At 41.6% G+C, this 17234-nt stretch overlaps 1 protein-coding gene across 6 annotated transcripts in view; it reads right to left on the bottom strand.

The window, feature by feature from the left end:
* DDR2 (discoidin domain receptor tyrosine kinase 2) overlaps positions 1-17234 on the bottom strand; it is a 157770-nt gene that overhangs the window by 51250 nt on the left and 89286 nt on the right. For 4 of the 6 annotated variants that reach the window (XM_064370777.1, XM_012468878.3, XM_064370778.1 and 1 more), the window contains one exon: positions 4318-4426. The exons of 1 other annotated variant lie outside the window; for it this stretch is intronic. In XM_064370777.1, coding sequence (XP_064226847.1) covers positions 4318-4426 — 109 coding nt within the window. Of the gene's footprint in view, positions 1-4317; positions 4427-4710; positions 4786-17234 lie in introns of those variants that run through there. One more of the 6 variants, XM_064370779.1, reaches the window with a different exon arrangement.

The raw sequence follows: 17234 nt of genomic DNA, 5'->3' as shown, positions 1-17234 counted from the left end.
AACCATTGAGACAGTGGTTTTGTAACCCCTAGAGGAGCCTGACACTGATGTTCACTCAAACAACTACTGCAGCCCAGTATATCTGTACATGGCAGTGGAGTCTAAAGGGGTCCCCTTCCCATGGAGATACCCTTAGTTCTCCTATCAAGTTTGGCAGCCCCAGTCCAAGTTGGAAATAGGGAAAACTTGACTCAAGGATCCCACTGGGGAATGGGTCTCCTACACAGCCCCGCTGGTCCTCTCACTCATTACCCTCCACCAGGAGCCCCACATGTTCCTCTCCCTCCTCTCAGCCATTGCATATGCTATTTCTCCAGCCCGAAATGCTACTTCCTGGCCCCACCTTTAGAGCAAAAGATGCTCTGGAGCAGCCTGGCTTGTAGCACTATGATGCTCTTGAAGGCTACGCTGGGGCAGGGTTTCTGCACTCACTAAGCAGAGTTTTAAGGTTTAAATTTTTAAGAATTTATCAGCCATTTCTGATGTGCTTAGCCCCAAAGGCAAGAGTCTCCTGAAATTCAGATTTCACATCCCTGAGCCTGGGAAATGGTAGGGAGTTGGAAACAAGAGGTCTTTGTTGCAAAAAACAGCCTTGCAAGTTCAGGGGCTATACTTCCAAGCTCAAAGTCCATCAGATCTTCCAATATGGGCTATAAAGTTCTCGCACCATAAAATTACAGCAATTTTGTAGCAGAAAGGGTCACATAGATTATCTAATCACGCTTAAGCTTACTATAGGTGAAAAGATTAAGGAAGTACAAAGAGACATGTAACAACTTGCTCACTGTCACACAGTTAATTTATAACCAAGTCAGGATTATAATTAGAGTTGTTACTCAAAAGTAAGCTAAATACTTTGTTCTAAGTTAACTTCAAATCATTCGTCAGCACTAATAACATTCCAAACATCTGTTGATTTGTATAAATGATTTTCAGAAATTATTGGAATGATTATTTGTTTTATTTGGATGTCACTAGCTAAATGGTATTTCTGAGCCACGATTTGGACATAAGAAACGCCATAAATTCTTCCAATCACTGCCCCACTGGATTAATGATCATTAGGTTCCAGTTCCTGGTGCGTTGTTGCAGCTGGAAGATAGCTGAGAACACTGCCCACGATTCAGGACTATGTACATACACCTGCATGTCAGCATTTCCCATGGAGACCGGCATAGCCTACCCTGCAGCCCACTGACAATGCCGCCTTTAACACTGCCGTTACTGGAAATGCCACTAACACCATCTGCCTCACTGCCTACTTTGCCAAAACTCAGATGACTTAGAACATTGAGCCAATAACTTTGCTGCCTTCGTGCCTTGGCCAGCTATCTCTGTCATACCGTCACTGCTCTGCAGCCTCCATGGATGAAACCTGTGAGACATTTATGGTTTCAAATAGTAGAGAATTTCTTACATATAAACAAGATTATTTATCCTCTCTTGGTATCTGCTGAGACCCCAAGATTGATATTTCTATATATTCGGTGTTTCTGTTATCAACTAAATCGTGCTAATACTGATGGCTTATTGACCAATAGTCATTGTAAAATCTTCAACAAGGAGCTTCAACTAATTATTATTTTATTGTATTTTATTAATTGAGTTTAATGCTTAGCTCAGTTACTATCAACCAACCAATATTTTATATCCAATAACCAACTAAAATGTTTCAGTATTTCAATAATTGGTTACATATTGGATTTGCTCATAACCCATATCTCCTGGCTTAAATTCTATTTGTTATATCATGTGGCCATCCTGTGAAGAAAACCTAACTGGTCAAGAGTTTACTCAGTCTTTCTGTGCCTTCAGTTACCTTTCAATACTTTCATTACGTTCAGCTTTCAGTTGACACCAGTAAGGACTGCTGAAGAGTCATCCTTAAGTCAACATGCATTTATTATACACTGACTTTATGCTCATCAGTGTGCAAGCCATAACTTTCCATGAGCCTCAGGATTCATGATAGACTCTTTATCACTGATAATGAATGAAAATTTCTCATCTGCCTCAAACACTTGTCTCTGGTTTGACTTGGTAAAATAGAAAGAAATGGCAGAGGGAAGGATTAGTCCTTCAACATGCCCTGTTTTCCTATAAAGGTCTTTGCAAATTAAGATGTCTATTTATTTTTCCCAGACAGAAAGAGCCAACAGAAATACCTGACACCAGAAATAAAAAACAAAAATAAGATGACTATTTGCTGTCTTCAAACAGCCCATTTCCTGCTCCAGGGCCACAGTGGACTCTAACACAGAAGATCAGCTCTCCTGCTTAGTCATTTAAACGTCCTCATGGCATGCCAGTCTCCATGAGTATGCCTACCACCAAAACGTCGCCCCATTCCACGCACTCACAGCACTCTTCCTTGGAACTCAAAGCATGAAGAATGTAGGAGGGGGCAACCAAACATCAACAACTGATTGAGAGGAATACAGAGCAGAAAAGTGAAAGAATGGTACCCAGGTTAGGATCTGAGACACCACAGCTGAGCTTATTATGAGACAGTGACAAGGCACTGGGCTTATTCAACCAATAATTCTTTGATTTTAAGGAGTTTTGATCATATCTGCTTTTGAAGGTATAAAGAAAAGCCCATGCACATGGAACTTTTATGAGGGGAGGAGAGCAAGCATTTTCACAAATGTACACTTATGCTATGAAGAGGACAAAATGAAATCACCCTTAAGAATCAAAATACAGCATGGAACAAGCGGAACTCGTATATACCGCTGTGGGAGGGTAAAATGGTAAAGCATTTCAGAAAATTCTTCGGCGTTATGCAGAATAGTATATCATATGCTACACATGAACCAGAAGTTCCACTTCCAAGCATATACTCAAGGGAACTGAGTACATATCTCTACCAAAAGTTTTTTAGAAGAATAATTATAGCAGCTTTGTTGGTAATGAGCCCAAACTAAAAATTATCCAAATTCCCATCTACTGTAGACTGGCTAAATAAAATATTCAAACAAAGTAATATACAGCAATGAAAATGAAGAGATGGCAACTGCATGCAATAGCAGGATGAGAAGCCAGACACAAAGAGCATTTATGCGTTGTATAATTCCATTTACATAAGGTACAAAAATGGGCAAAACTAATGTATGTTGTTAGAAAGCAGGATGATGGCTACTTTGTGGGGGTGGTGAGAAAAGCTACTGGAAGGGAACATGAAGAGAGCTTCTGAAGTGCTGGTATAGTTCTGTTTCTTTATCCGAGTACTGTTTAGATGTGCTCAGTTTATAAAATTCACGAAATTGAACACTTAAGCTGTGTATACTTTTCCATGTTCATATTTGTGGCAAAATGAAAAAAATGACAGCAATTCTTCTTCAATACCTGCATCCCAGACCTTTAACATCTAAGTCTTTGTGTTCTCCCAATCTGATGCTGAGTTTGACCACATGAATTGCTTTGGCAAATGAGACTTACTAAACACGATTTCAGCAGTGGCTTGAAAAATGTTTGAATGTTCCTGCTTCTGCTCTTGTTCCTGTGCAGTTTCCAGGAAAACATACCCAGGCTAGTCTGCCGGAGGATGGAAAAGAGCACAGCCACGTTGCCCCATTCATCATGGCCATCCCAGATGAGCCAATAGCCATCTGACTCCCAGTTACACTTGAGTGAATCAACATAGACCAAAGAACAGTCCAAACAAGCCCAGCTAGGAGTCAAATAAATGCTCATTTCAAGACACTGAGCTTTGGATAGGTTGTTAAGCAGCATATTGTGTAATAAATAATTATTCACTTCAATTCAAAGTTTAAATATGCAGGTAGTACAAAATAATCCCACAAATTTTGGCTCAAAATGTTCTCCTGACCTATGTATTTTGAGCATGGCCACACCCTAGGGAAAAGAGAACTTGCCTGAGATCCCATAGGACCAGGATCCCAAAAGTATAACAGGACATCCAAGTAAAATCAAAGTCTAAGACAGCCAGAAACAACTGGTAAACCAACCTGAAGCAGTTCTCTAAGACATCTAAAAATTCTGTCCTGTTTTTCCCAGAAGATGCAAAAGCGAATGGTTACTTCTGCCACCTCTCATTTTTTAAAATGCCCTCTTACTTCGCCCTACTCTATATAAGAAAATCCTTCACAATATTCAACAGGTTATAAATATTAAAATATATACATATAAAGCATATTAGTTTTTGTTCCTATTTTGGTCATATTTCACCATGGAGATTAAAAAAAAAAGAGCTTTGTAGACCCTCTTGGCAGCTTTTAGACCCACCATTGAACATCGATGGGTTTAAACATTCAGCTGGTCTTCTAGCATATAGCTGAGTAATAGCCATGTTACCTGGATTAACCTGAGCTTTTGCAGAACTCAAGACAGGCAGTAGCAGGAACAGCACCAAGAGCATTCTGGGAATCAGGATCATCTCAGAAGATGGTGTTGGAACTGGAGTCTGCCGCCAACCAATAATGCAAGCAAACAGAAAGAAAAGGAGAGGAAATGAGTGAGGCAGACACTGCCAACATGAATGAATACAATTCTCACAGTTAATTTTGTGTTTCTGTAGTGTTTATTTCTATACATGCGACTTCGAATCATAGACTTTGGAAATTGAATGGCACATCCAATAATCACCTAATATAATAATTTTCAAACTCTATTAGATTGAACACTCATAAAATTTACATTAGCAAAAGTATAGTGAGGCAACAAAGTTTTCCTAAGATAAATACTTACCCAGCCAGGCGCAGCGGCTCACACCTGTAATCCCAGGACTTTCGGAAGCTGAGGCAGGTGGATCACCAGAGGTCTGGAGTTCAAGACCAGCCTGGCCAACATGGTGAAACCCCATCTCTACTAAAAATACAAAAAATTATCCAGGTGTGGTGGTGGGCACCTGTAATCCCAGCTACTTGTTAGGCTAAGACAGGTCCCTTCAACCCGGAGTGGGGGCAGGGGGCAGAGGTTCTGGTGAGCCGAGATTGCACCATTGCCCTCCGGCTTGGGCAACAAAAGCAAAACTCCATCTCAAAAAAAAAAAAAGATAAATACTTACCCAAATGGTGAATAATGGTGAAGTAAAACTTACATTTATCATGTAAACTGATGTTTTCAAAATCTTAATATTTATTCCACTATTCAACCAAGAAAAACATTTGATACTTTTAATGTTTGCCTTTCAAAATATTTAAGTTCAATATTTATCCTGATTCATTATCTCTGGTGTGATACCTGGGATTCTGTATTTTTAGGTTTCCCCAGAATGATTCATATCATAATAGATTCGATTTGGAGACATCAGTATGAACTCCTGTTTAGCTTCATAAGGATACAAATAGTTACTTATAGAAATATTTATAGATATGTGTATATGCCTGGGTCAGTATACACACATATGTACCATCTGCTGAGAGGGCCTAGAAGCAATGACATCCCTGTAGCAATGAGCAAACCTAGTGCTCAGATCTTGATTTCTAATAACCATTCTTCAATAAAAGGGGCCAGGATTCCTCAGAAAAAATGGCTGATTCTAGGACTGGAGCAGAATATATACCAGATGGACTTGGAGTATCTTTTAGTGCCAGATTGAAAAAATGTACACACAAAAAGATAATAGGAGTATGTCAAAGGGACACAGTAGCCAACTTAATGAGTTCCCCTCCCCCAAAAAAGTAGTATCAAATTATAAACCAAAGAGTAAACTAAATATCCACGAGTCCATGCTGCTATAAATTAATGATTAATTAAACAAATGGGAGAATAGGCATATTTCCCATTCAAAAGAATTCCAAATAATTTATGTAGATGATCTACTCTTAAGGAAATGAAACATTACTATCTCCCTTCCCCAACTCCTTAACACGTAGTTACTTTGTCCCAAAGATTGCAGCATGAAAATGGAGAAAGAAAAAAAGTCACTTTTCAGTGGAGAAATCTGACAAACACTTCCTCAAGACAGGTGATCAAGGTTAACGTCAACATTGCTAAGTCATGTTGATAGTATGTGTCCTTGATATGATGTGATGAAAATGACACTTTACCTCTGTGGTCTTCCTCCCCAAAACCTATTATGTCAGTCTACTTATGAAAAAAATCACCAGACAAATCTTACTTGAAGGACATTCTATAAAGTTCTTTATGAATAATTCTCAAAACTGTCAAAGTCATTAAAAACAAGAAAATCTGAGAAACTATCACAGCTAAGAGAGCCTAAGGAGACGTGATGACTAAGTGTAATGTTATATGCTGGCAAAGGACATTAGGGGAAACTGAGGAAATCAAAGTGAAGTATGGACTTTAGTTAATAATAATGTATCCATATCAGTTCATTCATTTTGACAAACGTACTATGTTAATATAAGATGATAATAATAGGCTAAACTGGGCGTGGGATATACATAGATTCCCTGCACCTATCTTCACGATAATTACGTAAATATAAAACTGTTCTAGAAGGCTGGGTGCAGTCACTCATGCCTGCAATCCCAGCACTTTGGGAGACCGAGGTGGGCGGATCACCTGAGGTCGGGAGTTCAAGACCAGCCTGGCCACCATGGTAAAACTCCATCTCTGTTAAAAATACAAAAATTAGCCAGGCATGGTGGTGGGTGCCTGTAAACCCAGGTACTCAGGAGGCTGAGGCAGGAGAATCACTTGAACCCGGGAAGTGGAGACGGAAGTGAGCTGAGATTGCGCCACTGAACTTCAGCCTGGGCAACAGAGCGAGATTCAGTCTCACACACACAGAAAAAGCTGTTCTAGAATACAAAGTTGATTTTTAAAAAATTCCCTCTGGGTAACACTAAGAATCAAGCAAGCATTGGATCCACTATTAGAAAGAGTATGTAACACAAAATAATAAAGAGAGAAGAAATTCCCTTAAGCTGGAGTGATTAGGGAAGGCTTCATGGAGAAATATATATCTGACCAGGTTCTTGAAGGATGCACAAGACTTTAACTGGCAGTAACAGGGATGAAATAAATAAGAGGATGACATGAGTAAGGCGCTTTTTTTTTTTCTTCCAGAAAACAGTAGATTTCTTAGACAATTTCTAAGTAGTATAATCCTGACACACCCAGAGTGGTTTAAAAAAAAAAAAGAGGCAATATAGTCAGATGGTTTTGTCTGAAGAGGATGGATCCAAAGCAAATAAAACACAGAAAATTTAAATGGTCCCATAGATGGGGGCTGAGGGGTGCATGACCACAACTACAAAGGATGACGGGCATAGTTTCATGGTATTGATTTGGATAAGATAAAACACATGTCTCAGTGTTCCCAGTCACTTCCAGCAGCAGAAACACTATTTCCACAACTGAGTCCCTAAAAAAAAAAACGCCCAGAGAAAGAAACATACAGGGGAATCCTGGAGACATTGGTCTTGACTATAGTCGAGCACTAACTCCTGACCATAATCCAGGATGTCCTTCCACAGAGACCCGAGCTCTTTGTAAGCAGCCACTCAGTAAGTGCGGAGGCCCAGGACTGCCCTGGCTCACCGCCCTCTCCTAGCAGTCCTTTGCATAAGAGTCCTAGAACTGTCTCTCCTGTGGCACCTCTCTCGTGGGTAACTGGCCATAACTTCTTCCCCTCCATAACTTTCCCTAATAATTCCTTCTACAAAGAATGTCTCCCACATCTCTTTTCCTTTCTTTCCTTCACCAAAACACAGGCTTAATTTAACTCTGTTGGATCCTTCACAACATTGTTATAAATATATCCATTTAATCATTAACTTCAAAATGGCTTATTCTTATATTGCCAAAGTATTACTTTATATCATGTACAAAGTAGGTGCTCAAAAATGGTTTTTAACTGAGCTAAGCCAAACTACTAAGTGTTCAAAAAACGTTGACTAATTTTCTTTTTGAAACTTGCAGGGCTTCAGGCTGTGAATCTCCAAACGTGGTAATTACTTTTTTGTTTTGCTTAAAATTAGATGCATGTCAGCTAACAAACAGAGCCCTGTGAAGCACCTAGAAGTATTATACCTATACCGTGTAGATCTACCGTGTATCAGAGATGATCTCATACAATATTCACAGTAACTCTACGAGGTTAGTTTTCAACAAGAAGAGAGCTAAGGAGAAAGAGGTTAAAGCTCGTCGGGCTGCACAGCTGATAGGCGACCAAACGCACATGTGAACCTAAGGTTTGTGTTACTTCAAAATCCACGTGCGTTTTTGTTGTTCTTCCTCTTTTTTGTTTTTATCACACTATGTCATCTTTTGGTCAGGCTCCACCTACCTCGCCAGAACTGGCCTTCTCCTCCTCCTTTCCACCTCAGTCACACTGGGGCTCCTTTTCTTTTCCCTTCCATTTTCTTTTGCCTAAGGACCTCTGCCAAGAAGTCTCTCTCCTCTCTTTGGCTAGTTCAAATCTCCATTAAACAGTCACTTTCTCAGTGACATATTCTCTGATCCCTTTGATTGTTACATGCTCTAAAAACATAGTTTTTTTATATAGAAATGATCATAGTTTCTCATCATATATTCATTGCTGTAATTGTTTAATTTGTATCCCCCCCAAACACACACAAGTTCCATGTTTATTTTATTCATATTATAGTCTCAACACTACCAGAATGCCTGATAAGCATTTGTAGAATGAATCAATGATTGTCTTGAGCCATATATTCAGTGACTACATCTGGTCATTCTAAATGCCATACCCTAAAAGGAAGTATCTCTAAAGCTTATTGTGAGCAGAATCACCCCTTTCTGCACTTTGAATGAGTCTTTCCAAGGGTTAAATATTTAAACAATGTGACATGTGAAGAGAACTCAAAAGCAGACAGGAAAGAGGAACTAGAAAAGCCCTTCTCTACCTACTTCTTTAGTTAGTAGTACAAATCCCTTTGACAGTTTATTTAAGCCTTAAGGAATAAAACTCAAAATGCAAATACCACTGCTCAAGTCATTGGCCTTCATTCATTCATTTAGCAACTATTTTGTAAATATCTATTAGGTGCTATTACAGGTGATAAGCACATCAGTAAAGAAGACAAAGAAGGTTCCTGCCAACATGGAACTTATAGTACAGAAGCAAACTAGTAAATGAAGAAGAATTTTAAAGAAATATATGGGCCGGGCGTGGTGGCTCAAGCCTGTAATCCCAGCACTTTGGGAGGCCGAGGCGGGTGGATCACGAGGTCAAGAGATCGAGACCATCCTGGTCAACATGGTGAAACCCGGCCTCTACTAAAAATACAAAAAATTAGCTGGGCATGGTGGCGCGTGCCTGTAATCACAGCTACTCAGGAGGCTGAGGCAGGAGAATTGCCTGAACCCAGGAGGCGGAGGTTGCGGTGAGCCGAGATCGCACCATTGCACTCCAGCCTGGGTAACAAGAGCGAAACTCCGTCTCAAAAAAAAAAAAAAAAAAAAAGAAATATACGTACAGGGAAGAAAATGAAGTACAGTAACACAATAGAAAAGGAATGAGAGCTATTCTAGGTAAGGTGGCCAGCAAAGGCCTGAGTATGCAATTGCTATAGAAATACATAAGCAGAACATTGAAGAGAATGAACAACCCAGAAAAGACTCATGAATAAATGGAAATGTGCTACCTGAGGAAGGGGCATTTCAACTTAGTAGTTTCAGATGCTTTAGTAGCCTTTTCAAAAGCAAATAAAGGTATATCTACACCTCACAAAAATGAAGAGCCCAAATGTCACGATGGAACCGTAAGATTATTTCGAGGAAAATCTAGAACAATTTGCTATGAGCTAGAGATAAGGAAGGTCTGCACAAATAAGACATGGAAAGCAAAATCCAGAAATAAAAAGAATAATAAATTTTCCCATCAAAATTCAAAACCTCTTTGAGACCAAAAGACATCATAAACATTACACGCAAACAACTGTCCAAGATAAATATTTGAAATTGTAAATGAAATAACTTCTAGTATAATCTCTGTGAATCATTTTTTAAAAGCCACTAGAAAAACAGGCCAAGTAAACAAAAAGCATTTAGCGGAGGGGACAATATAATGCTGTGAACATGTGAAAGTGTTCACCCTCACTAGCTGTTACGAAGACGGACATTAAGGCAGCGCTGAACGCCAGTTTTACCTGGCATTGGCAAAAGTTTTAAGTGTGATAATATAAAATTTGGCAATAATATGGGGAAATGCATGCTCTCATACTCTGCTGTTGGATATACGAATTAGAAGATAATTTTAATAAAAATGCATATACCATGATTTTTTTTTTTTTTTTTGAGACGGAGTTTCGCTCTTGTTACCCAGGCTGGAGTGCAATGGCGCGATCTCGGCTCACCGCAACCTCCGCCTCCTGGGTTCAGGCAATTCTCCTGCCTCAGCCTCCTGAGTAGCTGGGATTACAGGCACACGCCACCTTGCCCAGCTAATTTTTTGTATTTTTAGTAGAGAGAGGGTTTCACCATGTTGACCAGGATGGTCTCGATCTCTTGACCTCGTGATCCACCCACCTGGGCCTCCCAAAGTGCTGGGATTACAGGCATGATATACCATGATTTACATATCCCATTGATTATTATTTACCCTAAAGAGAGACTTGTGTGTGTACACAATGAGGCACACACAAAAAAGTGCTTTGCCATATATTTTTTAATAACAAAAACTTAGAAAAATGTCTACCAGTAGGATAATGTTATCAACTACAGTATATTCCTACTGTAAAGTGCTATGCAATAGTAACAGTGAATGAGTCAGAGCTACTCACAGTTACAAGGTTTGAGGTCTATGACATGTTTTTAGGTGAACAAGAAGGTTGCGACATTTATGTAAAGCACATTATACAACTTTATGGATAGATACACACACACTCATGTTCATTTACATATATAAAAGATCTGGAAGATTAAACACCATGCTGACAGCAGCGGTTCCCTCAGAGATGCAGTTAGGAGACGGACTACAGCACTGTCAGAGGAGAATGTGAATGCTGAACAGAGGGAGACTTGAGCCTTATTTGTAATGTTTTGATTTTCAACAAGGAAAATGTGTTCCTTGTTAATGTCATTTATATTAGCTTTTCTGACAAAACAAAACATTTCTCCTGGAAGCAGGCTATCAGAATCTCAAGGATGCTTTCTGTGCATTTCCCAGAGTTGGAGGTGTGGGGGGAACACGTCCTTATATGCTAAGAATCACTTGTTGTATTGAGAGGTATTATTGGTTAGCATATCTTGCACATGAATAGAAAGGAAGAAGAAAACAGTTGAGTTTACTGCCTGTTTCTATTTTAGAATTCCTGTACTTTGTTAGTTACTTACGGGTGCATTATATCATCGAGCATCACCACAATCCTGTGGAGAGAAATTATCTCCTCTTGACAAAGTAGAAAAGTTGAACACTAAGCCACTTCACCCACAAGTGAGGCTGTTCTACCTGGTCTGGATGCTGCTTCCCATTCATTGTGCTGAATTAGAGTTTGCTTCTTTACCTGTCTTTTTCTCAAGCCAGACCATGAGTCATTTAAGGTCAGGTCAAGGATCCTGCACATCTCTATATCGAAATGAGATTGATCTTGACTTGCCTGGGTCACTAAGTTAGAAGACCACAGAGTTAGAACTGGATTCCAGTTCCCCTGACTCCAAGGTCAGTGTTTCTAGGCCCACAGTCCAATATTTGCCAAAGAACATCAAGGAACATGTGGTTCAGAGAGAATATGTCCTTTGTAGCAAAGAACCCACTTCCCTCTTCACAGTCAAAATCCTCTTCCCTGGCCAAGCTGGATGGACATTCCAAATTGATTTCAAAGGAAGTCATGGTCCAAGACCTCCCAGATCTGACAAAAGACCACCAGCTCTCCATCTCAGGACTGCCCCCGCTGGGATCTGGAAATGCCACCAGGAAGCCAGGAAGCAAAATGGAAGATCAGGTAGACAGGAGCGTGGCAGCCACAACTAGAAATTAGCAGGTCTCCAGTAAAGAAAAAAGCAAGAGTCTGAGAGGTCAAATGTCTCACAAATTATCTCTCTCTGTACTTGGGTGAGCTTCCAAAAGCCTTTTTGTGAAACACAGTCAGGGCCAAATCATGGTGAAAGGGCAAGTTCCCTGCACATTCTGCCTGACACGGTTCTGGTCATGTAGGGTTCTCACAGGCAGGATTTGCTCCTACCTGTAAGAACTTCAGTGACTATGTGGCTCGTGGATGAGCCAAGGACTATGTGGTCATCCTAGGTCAGCTCTTGGTTATATACACAAGACACCTCATTTCTCTTTTCCAACTGTCTTAACAATCAGATCGTTTCCCAAAACAAGCCTCACACCAGTGCTCAAATAGGATGGTATGGGGACGCAGCTATGACCCTCGGGAGAGGAGTGCCGAAATGATTTTTGAGCTGCCAAGTGAGAAAGGGTGAGGAAGAAGTGAAGGTCTCCCTCTCACCTGGTTTATACTCCTGGGGATCTCAGAGCAAGGCCCAGCACTCTGTATGGTGGAAATAGCAGCCCTTCAGTGGTTCAGAACATAAGCCCTACTGCAATGTCTGTTTCTTACTTTAAATAAATACACATGATACATTATGTATGTGTATACATAATGTATCTATAAATACATATTTGAATGATATAGATATGGAGAGAAACACCTTTGAAATGTAGCTATAATAGTGAACTACATTTCTTTAGAAAAATACCTCCATCATTTCCACTCCAATGATAAGGAAAGTAAGCAGAGCAGGCAACTCCTGGATCTTTTGCTCTAGCGAAATGGAAAGTTTGAGTACCTCCCCAAGCCCCTCAGCACGGACCGTAACTCACATATGGTGTCTGAGCATTAGCAAAAAACATCTTTTTTCTCTGAAGTAGAACTAGGGGTATATCCCACTTTAAGAAATGCCTAAACTTACCAAACTCATAAATCATGAAATGTTTATCTACACTACAGAATAGTTCTTCACAAAAGGATTCAATGCCGGGTAACTCTGAATAACAAATCCCACACAGTACATTTAAAATAGCACTCAGTATACAAAAAGGTTCCAACTACTTACCAAACTCATAAATCACAGGACGAGTAGCCATTACAAAATAATTTTTCCCTTTACAAAAGAATACAGTGCTGGGTTCCTTTGAATAGCAAATCTTTTCAGTACATTCAGAATTGATTCAACACACCAAGATTCAGTTTATACCCAACTTTTCAGGAATATAGCTTGTGTACAAAGAAAGACACGTCTGATTTGGTAGATGGCCATTCTCTCCAGAGAGTCCATTTTTCCAGATCCAAAAGCTAGGGACAATCTGAGGTGACCTCGACTTTGCTGAAGAATGAAAATTCAGATTCCCTACAGGGATCTTGACACTGAGCCTGTGATCCGGAACGGAGAGGAAGTGCTGGCCCTCCTGGAAAATCATCTGTGCCCGGCAGCCCAGGCCAGGCCCCTCCACCTAAGCTCAAATACACCTCCCCTGCAAGAAAGGTGGGGCCTTGAAAAGCCTGGAGTGCGAAGGGGAAAAGATAAATGGAGTGAGGTTGAGTTGGGGCAGGCAAACACAGTGTGTGTGTGTGTGTGTGTGTGTGTGTGTGTGTGTGTGTGTGGCACTGGCAGTTCTGTGTGTTGAAGATTAAGGTTTGGTGCGGAGAAGAACACCCCCATGATTTAGGGCTATGTACTTTAATTCAGGGGCCATTCAGGGCATTTAAATCTTGTTTTTCCTATCTGCTGAGTCATTTTCGTTTCAGATTAAACAAATATGAAGAGCAATTTTGGAGTATTTCATATTAAGCAAACAAAAATGCAGAAATGAGCTTGGTTTTGGCAAGAGATGGGCCCCCAAACACACACACACAAACAAACAGCAGAGCTGTCCCAGACGTCCTCATCTCATGTTCTGTTTCGATTCCTGAGGATTTGTTGAAGTTTTCCTGACTCCCAGTTTTCCTCTGAGAGTCCCAACCTCGTGATTCTCAAAATGCATCCCCTCGGTGCGAAGCCAAAGGCCCAGAATGACCCCATCCGTAAGTATCTGGGAACACAGGATGTGCCCCAGGTGACCTGAGGTGACCCATACCGGGTGAAACAGCAAGCTCCGCTTCTGCCTTTGTTGGAAGAGCACTTTGCTCCCCTCCACCTCAGTCATTTCGCTGTAAAATGAGATGCTAGAGCTTGTAAAAGAGGTGAGAGGGGAAAGTGCTAGATGGCTATCTCATTTCTCACTCCCTTTCTAGGAAGAGAAGATGACGTTGAGTCACATCACTATCATAGAAAACACCCCTCTTCCAGGGGCAGAATGGGGTCACAGTTGACTGTGTAACATTCACCTAGTTTCCTGTCTGTACTACACAGACTAGAAACATCAAATCTAATGTCTTCATTTGATTACTGGGAGGAAGAAGAGAAAACGCAAACTGAAAACAAAGCATTTTCCAAATACAAAACAAGGCATTAGAAGCGTTATAATCCAGTATCCCTCAGGCTGCTAAGACCTTAGACAAGTTATTCAACCTTGCTGAGCTCTGGCAATCTCTGGCTTTTTTTTTTTTTTTTTAGATGGAGTCTTGCTCTGTCTCCAGATTGGAGTGCAATGGCGTGATCTTGGCTCATTGCAACCTCCGCCTCCTGGGTTTAAGCAATTGTCCTGCCTCAGCCTCCCACGTAGCTGGGACTACAGGTGTGTACCACCGTGCCCAGCTAATTTTTGTATTTTTAGTGGAGATGGGGTTTCACCATGTTGGCCAGGATGGTCTTGATCTCTTGACCTCGTGATCCGCCTGCCTCAGCCTCCCAAAATGCTGGGATTACAGGTGTGAGCCACTGCGCCCGGCCGTGTCTGGTTTTTCATTTGGATCTTTTACTCTCACCTCTGACTTGCTGGAAACTTTTCTGCACGTGAGTATCTTTCCCAACCAGCTTCTCTCATTTTCTTTCTTACCATACGCTCTGTCCCAGGCTCTGCAGCCCTCGGAAGCATGTGATGGTAAGCGGAAGGCCATCTGTCCACATTACGGGGCATGAGAGGATCAGCCTAAGGAACTGTGGTCAGAGGGTTTTGGCAGCGACCAAAGAAACATATCAGCCCTCAAATCATAGAACCATACGGTGAAAACTTGAAGGGACCTGACAGCTCATCTTTCCCAATTCTCTCCAATTAGAGGTGAGAAAAATATGGTAACCCAAAAATCAGAGTGACCTCCCCAGGGGGAGCAGCTGCTCACAGGCAAGGCCAGGTCCCTGGTCGTCCAGTCTAGCACTCATTCTCTTAGCACGCTACCCCTATTGGCCCAACTTCCTGTTCTTCCTTCCTAAAACTCAGCCACCCATACCTTCTTTAGGCCCTGTCTGTTTCTGATAACAGGTTTCTTTAAACCAGATTGAAGTTACTTCCTTCCACCCTCTGAGCTCCTGCAGGCAATGTTCTGCCTCCTACCTCCCTTGCTGTTCCTTATGAGTCACCTTCTCTGGGACCAGACTTGCTGAGTTTGAGTCCTGCCTCCACCTCTCACCAGCAGCATGCACCTGGGCACACACTTGAACCTTGGCTCCTCTGTCTTCTCACCTGTAAAAATGGGAGTAATAGGCCAGGCACGGCGGCTCATGCCTGTAATGCCAGCACTTTGGGAGGCTGAGGCGGGCAGATCATGAGGTCAGGAGTTCAAGGCCAGCCTGACCAATACACTGAAACCACCTCTCTACCAAAAATATGAAAATTAGCTGGGCGTGGTGGCACATGCCTGTAGTCCCAGCTACTCGGGAGGCTGAGGCAGGAGAATCACTTGAACCTGGGAGGCGGAGGTGCAGTGAACCAAGATCGTGCCACTGCACTCCAGCCTGGGAGACAGAGCAAGACTTCATCTAAAAAAAAATGGGAATAATAATGGCACCTGCCCATAGGAATACTGTAAGGATGAAATGAGTTAACACATAAGAAGTGCCTAAAACAGTGTCTGTCTCATAAATGTTACCATTTATTTGTATTTCTCTTTTCTTTCCACTGTGTCTGGCCATCATGTTCTCAATAAATTTACAAGTTAGGGGCAAAAAGCATGCCACCCCTGGCCATACCCTTATTTTTGTATCCCTTAACACCTACATAGTAAGTACTTGAAGAATATCTGTAGGTTGGTTGGCAGGTATCTAAATGATAATAAAATAGGCAAGAAAAACAATATAAACTTCTGGCCTTTGACCAGGACATTCTGCTTGGTGCATCCTGTGAGTGATGCTGCCTCTGGAGAAAGGGCCTGGGGCTTCAGCAGTCATGAAAGACCCAAGTGCTTTCCTAGGAACCAGCAGAGCAGAAATCAGCCTGGGCTGAGAACTGAGGGTGGCCACTTCTGTGGGGCAGTGATGTGATTACACTGCTTGATCAACACGGCAGGTGAGAGTGCACATACCCCAGGAACGTTTCGGTTCAGCCACTCAAAGCCACAAGGCCCAGGAGCTTGTTTTGTTTGTGCCATTTCCACCAGGACCTTCCTACTCTTGTGGTTATGGCTGTGCTGCCTCGGAAGAATACATGGCTCTGAAGGGCTGCTTACTTTTACTGCCGGCCCAATCAACATGGCATCATTGAGACATCAACCAATTCTGTCTCACCTAGCTATCGGAAACCCTCCTGAACCCAGAAGAGATCATGTGTGATACCAATAGACCCATCTTCCTGATCCCTGCAGGAGACCCTCCTTGCAGAGAAGCTTGGGCTCAACTTCCCGGACACCAGGCAGGGTCTGCCGTTTCGGCAGAGCAATCTTAGTGCCTTTCTCTTAACTTACTCAAGACTCAGGAGATCAAGGCTTACCCTGGTGTTTTTGCCGCAAAGAGACAGGAAACTCTCACCGTCTCTGAAACCATCAGAGATAAAAAGGATTTCTCCTCCCAGGCCTTTGCAGCTATATCCCGTAGTGATAACTTCAGAAATATTACAGGTCAGGCACTTCTAAAACAGCCAGGTACTAGTTAGCCTCTGGGTTTGGAGACACTTTTCTATCAATGTAGAAAGTATGAGATGGTTAAAAGTAGAAAATGATATCACTATTAAAATTAAATGGAATAATGCATATAAAGAACTTATAGTACAATTCCTGGGATACAGTAAGTGCTTATAAACATCAATCTTTGAAGAGTGGTATGAATAGAATGGTGTACAGGAAGAAAAAGGTCAGCAGTCGAGGTGGCAATCGTATGCTGAGCATCTATTGTGAGCCCAGCACAGGTTGAATCACCTGGGAGAAACACAACAACAGAAGTCCGTCTTGTTTCTTACCAGGAGGAGATTTACATGACTAGCGCATGTGAGCATTCGGAAAAACCAACAAGACAGTGAGCGA

This window comes from Aotus nancymaae, unplaced genomic scaffold (assembly GCF_030222135.1).
Source record: "Aotus nancymaae isolate 86718 unplaced genomic scaffold, 86718_ANA_hifiasm-v0.15.2.pri h1tg000108l, whole genome shotgun sequence".
NCBI lineage: Eukaryota > Metazoa > Chordata > Mammalia > Primates > Aotidae > Aotus > Aotus nancymaae.
The sequence above is the reverse complement of the archived record's forward strand: the minus strand, read 5'-3'. Positions and strand labels throughout refer to the sequence as shown.